The 19,593-nt window shown below is 43.0% G+C and overlaps 1 protein-coding gene across 2 annotated transcripts in view; it reads left to right on the forward strand.

Moving 5' to 3' along the window:
• Window positions 1-748: 748 nt before the first annotated feature.
• FBXO21 (F-box protein 21) overlaps window positions 749-19,593 on the forward strand; it is a 54,103-nt gene continuing 35,258 nt past the window's right edge. For both annotated transcript variants that reach the window (XM_059138876.1, XM_059138877.1), the window contains exons 1-7: window positions 749-1,024; window positions 1,925-2,060; window positions 4,168-4,262; window positions 11,177-11,298; window positions 14,338-14,484; window positions 14,790-14,926; window positions 15,865-16,001. In XM_059138876.1, the coding sequence (XP_058994859.1) occupies window positions 786-1,024; window positions 1,925-2,060; window positions 4,168-4,262; window positions 11,177-11,298; window positions 14,338-14,484; window positions 14,790-14,926; window positions 15,865-16,001 (1,013 nt within the window). In that variant the 5' untranslated portion in view covers window positions 749-785. The remainder of the gene's footprint in view (window positions 1,025-1,924; window positions 2,061-4,167; window positions 4,263-11,176; window positions 11,299-14,337; window positions 14,485-14,789; window positions 14,927-15,864; window positions 16,002-19,593) is intronic.

Below are 19,593 nucleotides of genomic sequence, written 5' to 3' on the forward strand. Positions count from 1 at the left end.
CATCCTGCATGCTTCTAATAATAATAATTAGTAGTAGTAATAGTATTGGTGCAGGCACTGAATTACCTGGATGGTAATTCCTGCTTTAAGGGTTCAAAGCCAGGCTCTATCACTTTCTGTATCTGTCACTCTGAACCAGAGACTTCCACCTTTATGAGACTTGGTTTCCGTATTCGTAGAATAGGTTTAATTACAGAATCCAACAGAGAGGGTTCTACTAGAGGAGAAAGAAATGAAAAACGCTTGGCACAGCACCCACTCAAGAATATTAAATTAGCGGTTATTACAGCATACTGGTTTAGAGCACAGTCAAGCAGAAGTCAAGTGGCTCTGAATTAACATCTAGTACACGGGATTCTGAGCAAGGCCCTTTAGATCCCTGAGCCTCAGTTTCCCCATGTGTAACTCGGGGAGGTAAGAATTGTTGGGGTTATTGGGAAGGACCGCTGAGCTCATGCACAGGAAGCGCTCCGGACACACAAGATGGAAGCTGCTATGACCCCCTCAACCCCCCCACCCGGCCCCCTCCACACCCCGGTTCGCCGCTGCGGGACCCACCGCGTAGTTGACAAGATCGGGTTTCCCTCCGCGGGCTATAACGGGCAGCCCGCAGCCCGCAGCCCGCAGCCCGCAGCCCGCAGCCCGCAGCCAGCAGCTCGGGTCGAGAGGGTGTGGCCACGGGCGTGGGCGGAGCGATCCGTACGCCCGCCCCTCGAGGCGGGTAGGCGGGGCGAATGGGGCGCCCTGGCGCGCGCGCGCGCGACGGGCCCAGGTACGCGGACAAGATGGCGGCAGCAGTGGTCGACAGCGCTATGGAGGTGGTGCCGGCGCTGGCGGAGGAGGCCGCGCCGGAGGCGGCGGGCCTCAGCTGCCTAGTCAACCTGCCCGGCGAGGTGCTGGAGTACATCCTGTGCAGCGGTTCGCTGACGGCCGCCGACATCGGCCGCGTCTCCAGCACCTGCCGGCGGCTGCGCGAGCTGTGCCAGAGTAGCGGGAAGGTGTGGAAGGAGCAGTTCCGGGTGAGGTGAGCCCGCCGCCCCGCCACCCCGCCACCCCGCCGCCCGCGCCCCCGCCCCGCGCCCCCCGGGTCCCGGCCTGGCCGGCCAGCGCCGCCGCCTCCCAGCCCGCGCGCGGACCCCCTTCCCGGAGGCCACCCCAGGACCCCTGCCCGCGGACCGACAGACAAAGGCCTCCAGGCCGCCGGCTCCCCGGGCCCCTGAGGTCCACGCCGCGCGGACCCGCCGCTGCCCAAATTCGCATCGGGAAGCGCCCGGCAGCCGGGGCCCGCCATAGAGGGTAACGACGATTAGGATCGCCGCGGATCCATCCTGCGCGCTTCTTTGTGCCCGACTCCGAGCTAAAATGTTTACATGGATCTGGCGATGCCGTGATCCTAACAGCCCTTGGAGGAAGCGGACGCGGCATTCCCGGGTTGCGGACCGAGAGCACAGATTTCGGTGTGGGGACCCTGGATAAATCTGGCGGTGGCACACTTCCCTTATGACCTTGGTGGGGAGGTTAGCGACTTCCCTTTTCTTTTGAGCCTCATTCATCGACTTTCTACGGTGATCATCAGACCTACCTTTCACTGTGGTTATTAAATGAGATGATGTGTAAGGAGCATTTACGCAGGGCCTGGCCCTTGGGAGGCGCGCGATCAATGTTAGCAGCCCTTGTGGTCCCTGTTATTGTTGCTGCAGCTGTCCCCATTTTACTGATGGGGAGTGAAGACAGAGCCATTCCTACTGCTACGCCAAGGTCACGCCGCGAGCTGCGTGCCGGGTGGAGATTTGAACTAGGGCCACCGCCGGGGCCCCTGGTGCCACTAAACCATAGTGCTTGCCCTGTTTCTCAAGGCTGCCTTTGATTCCTGTGTCTGCCTTTGAGTCTCTGTTAAGCTGAGAGGGTTTTTCTCTCCTTGTAGGTGGCCTTCCCTTATGAAACACTACAGCCCCACCGACTACGTCAATTGGTTGGAGGAGTATAAAGTTCGGCAAAAAGCTGGGTTAGAAGCCCGGAAGATTGTAGCTTCATTCTCAAAGAGGTTCTTTTCAGAGCACGTAAGGATCCGTTGATGTAGCTCCCCGCTTTTGCCTGCTAGTGTGGTCTGGGTCTGGGTCTGGGTCTGTAGGCATTAGCTCATCTAGCTCTTTCTGATAACTCCTTTTTCAGTTCTCTCACAATCCCTGACTCACTTAGATGGCCGCAAGAGTCATTGTGTCCTTTTCCTCCCGTCCAACAACACGAAGCCATTTGTCCCTGCCAGCTTTACTTTTCTAAAGCCAGAGAGAGAATGGGGAGTGGAGAGGGAGGGAGGGACCTGCCGCACAATGTAGAGGGAATCCAGATCAGCATTATTTCTCCTCCAGGAGGTTAAACGTATTTTTCACAGCCTCTGCTTGAGTTAGGAGATCACCGGCGATCGAACACTACAGATTTTTTGCCCAGTTGTTTTCCCAGAAGGGTTGACGAAATTCATACGGTTTTTCTTCTCTGGCTTTGCAGGTTCTAACTAACCAGTAGTGAATAGCATTGTTTCTTAAGTTAACAAGAGGATTAGAAGCTATCTGCAAATCAGAATTATTACTCCCTCAGTTAAATGATCTTGCATTCATTGTCCATGAAAAGTTTTTTGTTTTATGTTTTTTTATTATTGCTGAAATGCATGTTTTTTTGTAGTTATTTTTGTTTTCCCACAAAGTGTTTCAGGAAGTTTATTAGGTTAAGATTCTTAACTTTTCATAATTCTGGGGCATAGTTCACGTTACTATTTTAAATTTATTTATTTATTTTTTAAAAGATTTTATTTATTTATTTGACAGAACCAGAGGGCACAAGCAGATTGTGAATGGCAGAGGGAGAGGGAGAAGCAGGCTCCCCACTGAGCAGGGAGCCTGATGTGGGGCTCTATTCCAGGACCTTGGGATCATGACCTGAGCCAAAGGCAGAGGGCTTAACAGTCTTGAGCCACCCAGGCACCCCATACATTTATTTCTGATTGAGGACCTAGAAGTAAAGCCAGTCTGATTTATTTATTTTTGGGGGCTTGGGGTTTTTTTGTTTGTTGTTTTAAGTAAACTGTATGCCCAGTGTGGAGTTTGAACTCAGGACTCTGAGGTCAAGAGTCACATGCTCTACTGAGTGAGCCAGTCAGGTACCCCTGATTTATTTTACTACCCTGGTTTACTGAAGATTAATTCCTCTTTTCTTACTCTCTTCCTTTCTTTTTTAAGATTTTATTTTTAAGTAGTTTTTGCACTCAGTGTTTGTTGATACGAAGGTGGACAGAATTGATGTTCTATTCTGGATAAGCCTTGCCCTGACTAGAAGCATTCATATCACATTTTAAAACTGATACAAAATGTCTGTACACACAATATTTGGGTGCTAGATGTTTTTGACGCACTTGGTTGTGACCTACTAGTTTGCATCCTCTAATTCTAGTCCAGCTGGTTTTGTGTGCATTTTTAACAGCCTGTGTATTTGTGTAATAATGATGAATTATTGTGTTTTTTTCCTTAGCTCCCTCTTTCCGTGTATGACTGCCTAATTAGAAATATGTCAAGGACTTTGAACATAGCAGGAATAGACTTAAGATTGATCTGTGGGCGGATGATTACTTTGACTCAGGACCCTTAAATTCTTGCGTGCACACAGGTTTATATGAAATTTCCTGCCTACTTTCAAACAAAATGGGAGAAGTAATAGAATTTTAAAGCTCACTGGTACCACCACCTTAATTTACCTCGCAGAAAACAGGCCCAGTGGGTTAAGTGAATTGCCCAAGGTACTAGGCTTCTCTCTGGCCCTTTGCTCCAGCTTGAGTACAACATAAATTGCATGAAATCACTGTTGTAAATTATGATATTTTGTATTTCTAATCCTTGTTTCAGAGCTGGTTTTTCTCACATTAGTACTCTGAGTAATTTCAGAAATTCCAGACCATGAAAATATAATTAATTTACAACTGGCAGTAAGAGCTGAACAAATTATTGTTACTCCCCATGTTACTTTCCACCCATGGTGGGTGGTGCAGGCTAGTGTAGGACAGCTGTTACTGCTTCCACGCACTTGAGCATCTCTGTTTGCAACTCAGAATTGTGTGTGAGAGTGACAGATTATTCATTGCCTGTTATTGAGGCCTGTTTGTATGTGTCTCCTTCATAGGTCCCTTGTAACGGTTTTAGTGACATTGAGAATCTTGAGGGACCCGAGATATTTTTTGAGGATGAATTGGTGTGCATCCTAAATATGGAAGGAAGGTAAGTCATGGTTTTAGCAGGGATTGTTTTTTGTTTGTTCATTCTAATAATGCCCAGAATTAACTGCTGTAATTTGTATGTGGCTGAACCCTGGGATATGTTTTCCAAATATTTCGTGTCTTGCTATAGTTATATTTTTTTAAAAAATTCTGTATAAATAATGTTAATACACTGAGACAATTGATGTTTAAAGAAACCTTACAAAAATCCTTTTGGAAGAAAAAGAGAATTCGTGTTTATTCCTGCTATGGGGTAAATACTGTGCTCGGCACTCATATCTATTATGTCATTTAGTAATATAAACTACCCTTCCTTTATGATCTCTCCACCTACCATCACCAAATTTGTCTGTTATGGATTTTTTAAAATAATTAGGCATGTTTTAATTTAATGGAGGATTTTTTTTTTTTATGATTTCTGAATTTCGTTAAGAAATAATCTTACTTTGGCCATGAACATTGTTGGCATCTAATTGAACCTCTCTCTCTGATCAAGAAGAATCCACCATCTTTTGTTTGTTGTTTAAAATTTTTTATGTCTCATATTTTCTGCTGCAAAGGTTATTTTCCAATTTATCTAAAAGATGACCTGGCTTCCAGTTTGACATACCTATGAAAAAGATTTTCTGCTCTGAAAGTTCTGGAAACTATTAGTGATAGAAGATAAGAAGGCTAGCTTAGCATCTCCCTTAGAGCTTACTGTGCAGTATCTCACAAACAAGTTGTAGGATATTTTCCTTGTTCTTTTTAAAGGGGTTTAAGAGAGAGAGCTATCTATCAGTGGAACAACTGTAGGGGAGAGGTAAGATGTGCCACTATTCTAGGCCTTGGATGAGTTCAGATGCAGAGGTCATTTTTCCGTTTCTATTTTGGTTTATCTATAAATGAATTGGAGTATGATCTAATAGTCAGTATGTGCAGCCTTAAAAATAAAAGCTGACCTGTCTTTTTTACATATATATGAGTATACTTTCAAATACATAAACGTAGTGTCAAATATATTAAGTTTATTGGTTGTTTTAGTTTTGATTTGATGTTGAGTGCAGACTTTGTTTTTTCTTGCTTACGTTGTTTCTCTCTTCCTCCCCACTCCCTGCATTTGCATTGGCTTTCCCTGTCCCACCCCTGTAGTTACTGAGGACAGCTTAGCCTATGTTCTGACGTGCTCATACACATCAGTATATATGGGAATGGAGGGAGATGATTTATTTCACAGAATTGTGATCATAAAATAGGTGCTTTTCTGTATCGTTTTTTTTTTAATTCAGCATTACCTTGTGGAAATCTAATCAACTGATAAAACGTCAAATTCACTTTATTAATGGCTATATACTATTTTACAGTACACACTGTAACTTATTTAACTATCCTACTGTTGATGACCAACCACTTTCTTCTCCATCTTATGTTATTGTGGAGGATATTGGTTTTTGTGGTCTAATTTCTAAGAAATAGGCTCCTGGGAATGAATGTCCAAGGTCAGACTATAGAATGTTATGAAAATCATAAAAGATAGCATGCCCTTGACTGGGGAGACTTACCGTTACAAAAATGTCAGTTCTTCTAAAATTAACACATAACCCTGGTGCCATTCCAATTAGGATCCAAAAAGAGTTTTTTTGTTTTAATTGGATGATATGCTGAGAAGAATAAATTCACTAGACAAGTCGGAAAAAAATTTTTTAAATAATCACATTGTAAATTTTGCATCACTAGGTAATAGGACATAGATGAAGCTCGCTATAACCAAAACAGTGTTTAATTAGAAGTTGAGAGCTACATCAGTGACAAAGAAGAATTCAAAAACGTGTTCCAGCATAGAACATAATTTAATATATTTAAAGGCAGAGGGGAAAAGGTGCCATATATAGTGATTGTTATTGGAAGTAATTAAATATTCATCTAGAAGAAAGTAGAACTGCTATCATATACAAAAATTAAGTTCCAGAAGATTAAATAACCTAAATTTAAAAATTATCACCATGAAAATCCCTCAATAAAATAGCAAACTTTGTGTCTAATCTAGGGAGACCTACTTAACTAAGACCAATGATACAGAAACAATACAAGAATATAGACAGGGTTTTTTGTTTTTTTCTTAAGATTTAAAATTTTTTTTGACAGAGACACAGCAAGAGAGGGAACACAAGAAGGGGGAGTGGGAGAGGAAGAACAGGCTTCCTGTAGAGCAGAGAGCCTGATGCAGGGCTCGATCCCAGGACCCTGGGATCATGACCTGAGCCCAAAGCAGATGCTTAACGACTGAGCCACCCATGCACCCCTAGACAGAGAGTTTTGCAATAAAAATAAACTTCTTTTGACCAAAGAAACCATAAAGAAGTCAATAGAATTCTTAAAATTTCTTTCTTTTTTTTTTTTTTTAAGATTTTATTTATTCATTTGACAGAGAAAGAGACAGCAAGAGAGGGAATACAAGCAGGGGAAGTGGGAGAGGGAGAAGCAGGCTTCCTGCTGAGCAGGGAGCCGATGTGGCACTGAATCTCAGGACCCCGGGATCATGACCTGAGCCGAAGCCAGACGCTTAATGACTGAGCCATGCAGGTGTCCCAAATTCTTAAAATTTCTAAGAAGAAATTGAAAAAGGTACAAAAGAGGAGGACATTCACAGAAGAGCAGATCCAAAGGGCTGAGAATCCTGTAGATCTTTAAATTCACTCTGCAAGGAAATCTTAAATAACAACGAAATACTGACTTTTTTACTTAGCAGACTGGTAAACATGACTAAACATGTGCAGCCAGCTAAAAAACACAGTTACTATCTTTTTAGAAGTGAGTGTCATAGACATGTTACCTCTTGGCCTGACACATATTTTGAGCCTAAAATTGTTATTTTTAAATAAAAAGGAATACTCACATTTTAAAATATTTTCGGATGCTGGTTTTGTTGAAGGACCGTGTTTGTATTCATTCCTGGCAAGTGCTTATTGTGCAAATATGGAAAGCATCGGAAGGAAGGATAGTTTTCCATAAATGCTGAAGCACCAATCTCAATATTTGAAAACAATTTGCATTTATGGTGTTCTTTGTGATCTTTAAAAAGAGTGCATCTACAATAAAGATTTGAAACAACCTATTAAAAATGGCATATGCTGTGCCTGAGAAAATGACCCAGAGTGACCATCACTGAGACATATTTCAGTAAACCTACTGGATTTTAAAGACAGAAAAGTCTTTTGGGCAGCCAACCAAAAAAAAAAACGAAGTCACTTACAAGGTTAAAAGAATGAGAGTATCATCAAACTTCTCAACAATTGCACTATGTCAGAGGAAAAAAGAGTAATGTATTTAAGATGCTGAAGGATCAGAGATGTCAGCCAAGGATTTTTATATCCAGCCAAACTGACTTCAAGTATAAAGGCTGCAGACAAATTTAACCAGCTTGCGGGGACTTGGGGACTTTTGAGTCCTTCAGGAGAAATGTGGTAGAAAATGAGCTTCAAACAACCAGAACAACCAGAGGGACACTGGCACAAGGACTAATGGTGAGCATTAAATATGTATTTGCTTAGTTAATAGGGTCGAAAGTATTGTATGTAATGGTCATAAGCGTTTCCAGTATAGATCTAGGACAGTTGTTAAAGAAATGAGCAGAGAATAGGGGAGAATGGAAACAAATATTTAGCTGTTTTTAGTACTCATCAAGGTGATGAAAATACTGGTCTTGTTATTCTGAGGCTGGGCATGTGTTTGCTTCTGAGATGTGGAATAAAGCAAACGAGTACCTAGGTAGTATTCTAATTCATCTCTGGTGTTCTGGAGAAGTTGGATATTCCTGCAAGAAAAAAAGTTAGAGACACAAAACAGAAGATGTTTAGTTCTGAATTTGATTTAGAAGTGTCGGTATGAATTCCCGAGATATGGTTAAAAATATGTAGGGGTGTGTATGTGGATACACACATATAGATACACTAGATTTATTATTTCTGTCTGTTGGAAAGGTCTAGAAACAATAACCAATCCAGTAGAAATGGTGATCCCTAGTACCCAGAAGACAATCGTGATACACCCTTTCCCATCAAAAGAAGCCATGGTTTTGGGGAAAGGGCTGATTCTAGGTCTGATTCCAGGTCATTGTAAAAAGATGAGGCTGGAGCATCTTGGAAGTCTGGAACCAGATATCAGTAGAAGTACCAATATTTCATGTTTTAAGTGTTCAGGGGCCAACATGGAGAGGCTTCCATTGGCTAGAGATGTGATTTGAGCAGCAGAGTGAATAATAACTGGGATGGGTTGGATCATACCAACTGTGTATAGCTCTGTTAGTTCATAATAATACTCAGGAACAACTGATTGTTCACCTTTGGAGGATAATAAGAATCCAAATTATTTTGAAAAACAAAAGGAAAGACACAAGCGGTTATCCTGCCTTTCCTAAATACTGTGCCATTGGGGGAATCAAATAGTAGATGAGTGGAGATTATTCCTTATAGAAATGCTCCAGCTAATAAATGAAGAAAGGATGGTGGAATTAGAATATCACCACTTTGCAACTTCTAATGAATTAATGGACCTGGGCATTGAGGAGCAGTGGCTGCTAACATCACCGAAAGGGCCAGCCAAGGCATGATTGCCTCCTGATGGAAGGACTTCACTACCACCTGTGAAGTAGTCTTGCCAAATAAATGGAATCTGAATCTGATCAAGCATCTACATCCAATTTACAGGAAATTCAGAAGACAGAAGAACATGTGAAACCATACCTTGTGGAAGCAATCAACCAATTCCAGACTGTGGGAAACTGCAGGTCACACAACCAGGTTTCTTCAACAAATCAAGTGCAAGGGAAAGAAAAGATGGAGGGGGATCCCATGCATTAAGAGACTTGAATGACCTCAAAATGGGCTAGACTTAGAGTGTTCGGGGATATACGTTTGGTGAGGCAATCGTGAGCATGGAGGTGTGGGTTGTGATGGCTGTAGATGGGAGAGAGGGCCCTGGAGGGCTCTGGGGGGTCTGCAAAGTTGTTTCTTAGCCTGATGGGTGGATATGAGGATGTTTGTCTTATCATGCATTGAGCTTAATTCATGAAGCTGTTTGTTTGTTTCATGCAGTTTTCTAGATTGGCATACCTTACAACTCAAAGGTTAAAAGCTAGTATAACCTAGCTCTTCTGATTTTCATTTAATAACCGAAGAGTAAAAGTTCTGTCGTTCTTTTCTTTCTTTTTTTTTGTTTTTTAAAGATTTCTTTTTTTTGAAAGTGAGCCAGAGAGAAAGCACAAGCAGGGTGGGGAAGAGGGGCAGCACAGAGGGAGAAGAAGCAGGCTCCCCACTGAGCAGGAAGCCCAGTGTGGGTCTTGATCCCGGGACCTGGAGATCATGCCCCGAGCTGAAGGCAGTTGCTTAAGCGACTAAGCAATCAAGGCGCTCCAGAGAGTTCTGTATTTCTGAAGCCACACTGATAAACTAATCAGTCTCCCTCCTATTTCCCATGATCCATGTGTGCATTTGGAATATCTGGTGACGCATTTCATTTACTTAGCAAGTATTAAGCATCTTCTGTGTACCAGGCTCTCTCTCAGGCACTGAGAATACACTAGTGAACAACACAAAAAGCCCTGTCTTCATTGGGCTTCCATTCTTAGTGGGGGAGATCGTCACTAACCAACTTAAGATGATTGATTACATTAGAAGATTCGAATTGCTGTAAACAAATACTAATCAAGGAGGGGTGTTTGGCTTGGTGGTGAGAGGAGAAGACCTAACTCGAGATGACATTTGAATGAAACCCTGAAAGGAGGCGAGGGTGCAGAGTGCAGATCCCCAGGGAGGGAATGTTGTCGTTGAGGAGCTGAGAGTGCTGAGGCCTGAAGTGAGCACCATCAGGCGCAGTGAAGGAACGACAGGGAAGCGGTGTGGCCAGAGGCCTGGAGGAGGCAGGGAAGAGCAGGAATTGAGGTCAGAGGGGCCATGAGGGGAGAGTTTAAAGGACCTCTTAGGTCATCGTTAGGACTGGGGCTTTTACTTTGAGCAAAGTGGAAAACCCATGCTGTGACTTAGCATGCTCAGTGAGGCATTTGGATCGCCGTGTGGAGGGGAGACTGTGAAGGGGCAGAGTTAAAGCTGAGAGCTCAGTTCAGGTGCTTTTATAACGCAGACAGAAGATGCTGGGGACTTAGATGAGTGATTGAGAAGTGTTCACATGTCTGGTAGACTTTGAAGATAGATCGATTAGCATAGGTGGATGGGTTAGATGTGGCCTCTGAGAGCAAGCGAGCAAGGAGGCCAGGAGGTCTACAAGGTTTTTAGCCTAATTGCAATGGCAGATTACCTTTACCTGAGGGGGGGTGACTGGGAGGGGACACATGCGTAAGGAGTTCACCAGACACCCAGGTGGGGATGTGGAGTAGCAGTCGGTTATACGGATCTGGAGTTTAGAGCAGAAATGCATACTGGAAAATAAACTGAGGGCTGGAAATAATAGTGGAAATAGTAATTTGGAAAATAATGGGAATAATACTTGAAACCGTGAGATGGGATGAGATCACCATGGAATAAGCATAGAAAGAGAAAAGCATTAGCCCAAGGCCTGTGTTCCCTAAGGCAGGTGCCCAGGGGCCAGCAAAGGATTCCAGATACCTCACCCCGGTTCGTGAGCCTCAGCCAGCTGCCCCGGCTTTCAGGTTTCTCCTGGATTTCTTTTTAGTCAATCTGAAGCCGAACAGGTCAGTGTTTCTTAGATTTCAGCACGAATAATCTAGTGTTAGTGACAGATGCAAAGTCGTAAATTGTGCTGTCTGCCTCCATGATAACAAGTGCTGTGTGATCACGAAGCAATTATATTATTCTTGTTAAGTAGGCTCTTTACATCCTATGATCAGTGTGAAATAAAAATTAAGGTAATCAAGGTGTTAGTATCTTGATTCTCATTGACTTATTTTTGTTTGTTTTCCAGAAAAGCTTTGACCTGGAAATACTACGCTAAAAAAATTCTCTACTACCTACGCCAACAGAAAATTTTAAATAACCTTAAGGCATTTCTTCAGCAGCCTGATGACTATGAATCGTATCTTGAAGGTGAGGCTCTGACAGAGATCTTCTAACTAGCAGCTGAGTTGTCGCTCACTACAGTAGTGGAGACCATCCTTGAGGGCGGGATTTTACAGTCTGATCAGTTAGACAGGCAGAACTGCTAACTGCAGAGCTAAGATTTTGCCAGTGTTTGGCTGTCAGTTAAAGAGACAGTGTTTTCTAAAGATGTATTGTTGGTTCAAAGCATGAGGCTGATAACTGAGCTAATGAGGTTAAATTCCCTTTTTCTGAACTTTGAAGCATCATTTCCAAATCAGAAATAAATTTGTCCAGTTTTGTCTCCGTGTGACCTCGGGCAGATCCCTTCAGCTCCCCTCCCTGGTTGGAGCTGAATGAGGACCCAGTGTTCTTGTGCATCAGTGAGTCTGCATGTCCATGACAAGAAGTGAGGAGAAAGAAGTCGAGTGGACAGACATGACAAACAGAATAACTTCGTTCCTGCTAAGTCAGACAAGAACAAAATGTGACTTCATTTTTTTAAACTAATTTAAATTCCTAGTGTATTGCATAAGCCCTGCCATAAATTACGGTTATGAAGTACAGATAGGACTGTTCATTCACTTTTTTTCTTTAAGATTTTATTTATTTGACAGATAGAGATCACAAGTAGGCAGAGAGGCAGGCAGAGAGAGAGAGGAGGAAGCAGGCTCCCTGTTGAGCAGAGAGCTGGATATGGGGCTCGATCCCAGGAGCCTGGGATCTTGACCTGAGCTGAAGGCAGAGGCTTTAACCCACTGAGCCACCCAGGCGCCCCTGTTCATTCACTTTCATTCCCTCCTCCCTGTGACTTACCCTGTTCTTCAGTTTTCTTCCTTTCCAGTGCTGGCATGGTTGTGTCCCCATTTTATTCCTGTGGTCGTGTGGGCTGTCACCGCCTCTCCCAGCAGCCGCTTTCTAAGCAGTACTTGCTTTCCTAAGCCTCAAGGCCGCTGAGACCTAGCGCCGGTCCTACCTGAAACTTGGCCTTTTTTTTTTTTTTTTTTTTTTAATTAACTCTGCCTGCTTTTTAGTGACTGCCATAATCTGGGATCCCTCGCCCAAACCTTTGCCTGTTAGTCTCCAGGACACCCCCTTTGTTCCAGCCGGATCATTGTCCTCCCCTCCTGGCTGCTTATCTTCATTAGTGGTATTTTCATTTTTCTTAGAATTCCCTCTTAAATCCTGCTCGACCGCAGAAGTACAGTTCAGATTTAAACTTCCATTGCGTTTCTGCTGATTACTGCAACGCTTGCAGATTTACTCGCCTCAGGAGGCTTGCGTGCCTTAGCACTGACTAGTAAACCACGGCACAGTGTGGGTTATTTGTTCTCCAGCTCATCATGAAGTTTCTTGTGTCCCTTGACCTTAACATGATTCTGATCACTATGTACTCCACATTGCCTAGTGCAGGTTCTTCTTGATGCTGTAAAAGTCTCATCATCCGGAAGGAAGTGAAAAATCTGTTTCAGTTGATTAAACTCCAACAGCCTCACCACCCCGGAATCTTCTCCTGTGTGTCTTGGAGTGGAGAATTACCCCTATCTGTTTTTTCCCAGTGAGGAATGATTTGACAGGCTTTGTTTTCTGTAGCTTATTTATGAAGACTGACTTCTTTTTCATCTTCCAAATATGAAGTAATAGTACGATTTTCACTGACTCATCCAGATCAGTGCTCCATTGAAGGTTGTTGAGCAAGTGGAAGTCAGCTCCAGGGTTTTGATCCATGGAGACTAACAAGAATAATCTGATAGGACTAATGCAGTCTAGAAATCATAGCATCAGGATGGATTGGACTTCAGGCAATAGGTGAGGAAACCATCCCAAGAAATCCCAGGAGTCCGTGACTAGCTAAGGGGCAAAACTGGGACTGGCTCTCTTGATGCCTGCTTTCAGCTCCTTGCAGTGTAAGTAGGGGATCAAGAACCTGACCTCTTGAATTTAAAATGACTCAAAAAAAAAAAGTCATAACTGCAGCTTCTCAAATGAAAAGGTCTTATAACCAAATAATCAAGTTAGCCCTTTGGCATCTGGTTAGAAAATTGCCTAAGGCAGTAGAGAACCAAGCTGGATTCCAGAGACTATGTCTCTGGTCTACTTTGTCTAAGTCTTCAGCAGCAGGTTGGCTGAGTGTCAGTATTTCTCTGATTTGAAAGTACTGTCTCCTCTCCAAAGTTCATTCACTGTCTCATCTTTGAGGGGTACAAATTGTAGAAATCCCTCATTGAGGGTTTCAATTTGTAAATTTTTTAAAAGATTTTATTTATTCATTTGAGAGAGAAAGAGGGAGAGAGAGCGCACAAGCAGGGGGAGACGCAAAGGGAGAAGGAGATGCAGATTCCCTGCTGAGCTGGGAGTCTCATGCGGGGCTCGATCCCATGACCCCAAGATTGTCCCATGACCCCAAGATTGTGACCCGAGCCAAAGGCAGACACTTAACCATCGAGCCAGGTGCCCCTCAACCTTTTTTTTTTTTTTTTAAGTAAAGTGATTGTCTTAAGCCATTATGTTTTCAGACTTCCTGGAAGGAGCTCCTTTATAGCGTTTATTTTTCTTTGTAATAGAATATGGGAACATGATTTGTCTCATGCCCATTTTTGAGTCCATAACCTTTGAGAGAGGATTTGGTTTATTTATTTATTTTAAAAGATTTTATTTATTTATTTGACACAGAGAGAGAGAGATCACAAGTAGGCAGAGAGGCAGGCAGAGAGAGGAAGGGAAGCAGGCTCCCTGCTGAGCAGAGAGCCCGATGTAGGACTCGATCCCAGGACCCTGGGATCACGACCTGAGCTGAAGGCAGAGGCTTTAACCCACTGAGCCACCCAGGCGCCCCTGGTTTATTTTTTAAAAATAAAGTGTTTAAACTCCTTTGTTGTGAGAATGTGACTCCTTCTCCGTGTACTAGCAGCAAGGTCTGTCCTCCACGAATGAAGCTTACCTGGGAAGATGATGCAAAGAACTGTGGCCCTCGGTGTCTGGGCTGAATGAGCAACTGCGAGGGAAAGGGTACAAATAGCTTATTCAGTAATTCCTGTTCATTTTCAGGTGCTGTATATATTGACCAGTACTGCAATCCTCTCTCTGACATCAGCCTCAAAGATATCCAGGCCCAGATTGACAGCATCGTGGAGCTCGTTTGCAAAACCCTCCGGGGCATCAACAGCCGGCACCCCAGCTTGGCCTTCAAGGCAGGTGTGGAATTGCTTTCGATCCAGCCATATTTGTAAAAGAGAACCTAGCAGAGCGATTGGTTGATTTGAGAAACTCTGCAGGGTGTTGCTCTGACGTCACCAGAAAAGCAGTTAGTGATGCTACCATGTGCTCACCGGGAGATGCGAAAAGACTTCTGAGTTCATACTCGTTTCTCCACCCTGGACCGGCAGTACCTGCTGGGTCCTGTTGGGACACTGCTAGTGTCTTCGTGGTGCGGGTTGTTTGGGGCGATGGTCACACCTTGGGGAGTACTTGTGTCCTCAGAGTAGATCTCTGTGTTTCAGGCGAATCCTCCATGATAATGGAGATAGAACTCCAGAGCCAGGTGTTGGATGCCATGAACTATGTCCTTTACGACCAGCTCAAGTTTAAGGGGAACCGGATGGATTACTATAATGCCCTCAACTTGTACATGCACCAGGTAAATGTGGGTGAATTAAAACAGAACAATACATATTTTTTCAGCTCATTTCTGACCAGTTGTGTCATCTTTGAGGGCAAATGCATTGTCTTTTCATCTCTCAGTGCCCAGGGAAACTCATTTTTGCCTCTACCATCAGGATATTGCTCTGGATTTTTATTCCTTAACTCTGTGTGAAAACCCTTGAGATCATTTTCTGTCTGGAAATAGGTATTTCTCTGACTTTGGTCAGTTTGTGTCTTATAAACACAAAACTGTTAAAACTAATCAGGTCTTTTTTCTGCACTGGCCTTTCAAAGGGTCAGAAGAAACTTGGCCGGCTGTATCATTGATATTTAGTTTTTATGTCCTTTGTCCTCGGCACCGTTTTCAAATCTATTCTTTTGCCCTCTGTGCTACCCTAATTTTTTTTCTTTCCTTGGAATGGCCTTTTATTCTTTTTGGAAGACAGACCCCCTAAATCCCAGATCTGCAAACTTTCTCTGTCAAGGGTCAGAGGTTTTGGCTCTGCAGGCCATAGGCCGTGTGTCCTCAATGCCCAGATCTGCTGCTGGAGTTGAAAGGAGGCATGGACAACGCAAAAACAAATGAGTGTGGCTGTGTTCCTTTGAAACTTCCTGTACAGATACGGAGATTTGAATTTCATGTAATTTTTATGTGTCACGGAATAGTATTCTTTTGGCTGTTTTTTTAAAATACTAAAGTGTTGACACTCTTCTTATGCAGGCCCCATACAGAAACAGGCAGTGGAGTAGATCTGGCCCACAGACTGCAGTTTGCAGACCCCTTATCTAAATAAATCAAATATTCCTCCACTTAAGCCACGAAAACCTAGTGTCATTCCCAGTGCACAGCGGGTGCCCCATAGCACTTACATGGTAGGAGCGATGAGGTGCGATTCCTTTCCGTGAAGCTGAAGGATTTTTTTTCTCCTTTAGGTTTTGATTCGCAGAACAGGAATCCCGATCAGCATGTCTCTGCTCTACTTGACAATTGCCCGGCAGTTGGGGGTCCCACTGGAGCCTGTCAACTTCCCCAGTCACTTCTTGTTAAGGTGGTGCCAAGGTGCAGAAGGGTGAGTCACTAGGCCATGTCGCGACTGGGCCTCAGGATTCACTCCCGTGGTGGTGAGAGGAAGCACAGGAACTGAACAGAGGTTCACCAGAGCACGGGGATGGGCCAGCTGTCCGATCCTTGGCCATCCGTGTCAGGACTCTGATTCTGGGAGAAGGGCACTCTGGATCTTTCTGTATTATTTCTTAAAGCTGCACGTGAATTTACAAGTCTCTCAAAGTATGTATAAAGAGTAGGATAGAGGGCACCTGGGTGGCTCAGTGGGTTAAAGCTTCTGCCTTGAGCTCAGGCCATGATCCCAGAGTCCTGGGATCGAGCCCCACATCGGGCTCTCTGCTCAGCAGTGAGCCTGCTTCCCTCTCTCTCTCTGCCTGCCTCTCTGCTTACTTGTGATCTGTCTGTCAAATAAATAAATAAAATCTTAAAAAAAAAAAAAAAAAGAGTAGGACTAGGAGTTCGGCATTTCAGGTGGATCTCCAAGTCCCTCGTTACAAAGCACAACAGATCAAAGAGGTTTTTGTTCTGTTTTAAGGAATGTTGCTTTTTTTTTTTTTTTTTTATCGTTTTTACTTAAATCCCAGTTAGTTCACATACAGCGTACTGTTAGTTTCAGGGGATTTGGCACTTCCTGTAGAATATCCAGAGCTCCTCACCATAAGCCTTAATCCCCATCATTATTTCACCCTTCCTACCACACCCCACCCGCCTCCCCTCTGGTAACCATGAGATTGTTCTCTGTAGTTAATAGTCTGTTTCTTGGTTTGCACCTCCTTCCCCCCCCCCTTTGCTCTTCTGTTTGTTAAATTTGACATATGAGTGAAAGCGTATGGTATTTGTCTTTTTCTGACCGACTTACTTTGCTTAGTCTTATATTCTCTAGGTCCATCGGTATTGTTGCAAGTGGCAGGATTGCATTCTTTTTGATGGCTGAGTAATATTCCATTGTGAATAAGTATACCACTTCTTTCTCCACTTATCTGTTGATGGACACTTGGGCTGTTTCCACAGTTTGGCTGTTGTAGATAAAGCTGCTGTAAACATCAGACAGCACGTATCCCTTTGAATTAGTATTTTTGTACTAATTTTGTACTAATGCAGTTGCTGAGTAATAGGTCAGTTCTATTTGTAATTTTTTGAGGAACCTCCATATTGTTTCCCTCAGTGGTACCAGTTTGCATTCCCACCAACAGTGCAAGAGGGTTTCCCCTTTTTCCACATTTTCACCAATACATGTAGTTTCCTATGTTACTGAGTTTAGCCATTCTGACAGGTGTGAAGTGATAGCTCGTTATAGGTTTGATTTGCATTTCCTGGTAATGAGTGATACTAAGCATCTTGTCATGTGTCTGTTGGCCATCTGGATGTCTTCTTTGGGAAAGCATCTATTCATGGCTCTGCCCATCCTGTAGCTGGATCATTTGTTTCTTGGGTGCTGAGTTTTTTAAGGTTTTGTTGGTTTGTTTGTTTTTGTATTTAATGATCTCTATACCCAATGAGGGGCTCAAACTCACAACTCCAAGATCAAGAGTCGCACACTTCCCTGAGCCAGCCAAGTGCCCCAGTATAAGTTCTTTGTAGGTTTGGGATCTTAACCCCTTTATCAGATTTGTCATTTACAAGTATCTTCTCCCATCCCATAGGTTGTTTTTTGGTTTTGTTGTTTCCTTCACTATGCCGAAGCTTTTTATTTTGATGAAATCCCAGTAGTGTGCTTTTGCTTTTGTTTCCCTTGCCTCAGGAATCGTATCTAAAAAGAAGTTGCTGTGGTTGATGTAAATAGGTTACAGCCTGTTTTCGCTAGGATTTTAATGGTTTCGTGTCTCACATTTAGGTCTTTCATCCATTTTGAATTTTTGTGTTTGATTTTTGCGTGTTCCTGTCCAGTTTTCCCAACACTGTTTGTTGAAGAGACTGTCTTTCCTCACTGGATATTTTCCTGCTTTATCAAAGTTTAATTGACCATGTAATTGTGGGTTTATTTCTGGGTTTTCTGTTCTGTTATATTGATCTACGTGTCTGTTTTGATGCCAGCACCATGCTGTTTGGAGATACTACAGCTTTATACTATATTTGAAGTCCGGAATTGTGATGCCTCGAGCTTCGCTTTGCTTTTTCATGGTTACTTTGGCTATTCTTGCCAAATGGATTCTTGCACAGAATGTCTTTTCATTTCGTTGTGTCTTCTTTGATTTCTTTCATCAGTGCTTTATCGTTTTCAGAGGACAGGTCTTTCACTTCTTTGGTTAGGTTTATTCCTAGGTATCCTACTGTTTTGGCACAATTATGAATGAAATTGATTTTTTTAAAAATGAAATTGATTTTTAATTTTCTTTCTGCTGCTTCATTTTTGGTGTATGTAAATGCACCAGATATCTGTAGGCGGATTTTGTATCGTGTGACTTTATTTAGTGGAATCTTTTGGGTTATCTATATAGAGTCTTGTGTCATCTGCAGATGGTGAGAGTTTGACTTCTTGCCTCTTTGGATTCCTTTTATTTTTGTTGTCTGATTGCAGTGGCTAGGACTTCGGTACTGTGTTAAATGACAGTGGTGGGAGTGGACATCCTTGTCTTATTCCTGACCATAGAGGAAAAGCGCTGTTTTTTCCCACTGAAGATGGGGTTTTTTTTTTGTTTATGACCTTTATATTATGTTGTGATATGTTTCCTCTAAACCTACTTTGTTGAGTGTTTTTATCATGAGTGGATGCTGTACTTTCTCAAATGCTTTTTCTGCATCTGCTGAAGTGATCATCTGGTTCTGTTCTTTTATTACTATGGTGTATCACGTGGATTGATTGTGAATACTGAACTACCCTTGCAACCCAGGAATAAACCCCACTTGATTATGGTGAGTGATTCTCCTAATGTGTTGTTGGATTCTGTTTGCTAGTATTTTGTTGAGGATTTTTGCATCCATGTTCATCAGGGATATTGATTGGCCTGTAGTTCTGTTTTTGTTTTTGTTTTAAGATTTTATTTATTTGAGAGAGCGTGCATGTGCATGCACCAATGTGAGGGGGGGCCAAGAGGGGAGGGAGAAGGACAGGCAGACTCCGTGCTGAGTGTGGAGCCCAACTCAGGGCTCAGTCTCACAACCGTGGGATCATGACCGCAGCCAAAGTCGAGTCTGGTGCTCAACTGATGGAGCCACCCAGGTACCCCTGTAGTTCTCTTTTTTAGTGGAGTTTTTATCTGGTTTTGGAATAAAGGCAATGCTGGCCTCATAGAAGGAGTTTGGAAGTTTTCCTTTCTTTTCTGTTTTTTGCAATAGTTTAAGAATAGTAGGTAGTAACTTCTCTTTCAATGTTTGGTGGAATTTACCTGTGAAGCCATCTGGCCCTAGACTTCTGTTTGTTGGGAGATTTATTTTTATTACTGATTCAGTTTCTTTGCTGGTTATTGCTCTGTTCAAATTTTCTTTTTCTTTCTGTTTATTTTGGTACTTTGTTTCTAGGAATTTATCCATTTCTTCCAGATTGTCTGATTTGGTGACATAATTTTTCATACTATTCTCTTATAACTGGACGTATTTCTGTGGTGTTGGTTGTTATTTCTCCTGTCTCGTTTGTGATTTTATTCTTTTGGGGTCCT

The sequence above is a fragment of the Mustela lutreola genome, chromosome 11, assembly GCF_030435805.1.
Source record: "Mustela lutreola isolate mMusLut2 chromosome 11, mMusLut2.pri, whole genome shotgun sequence".
Classification (NCBI taxonomy): domain Eukaryota; kingdom Metazoa; phylum Chordata; class Mammalia; order Carnivora; family Mustelidae; genus Mustela; species Mustela lutreola.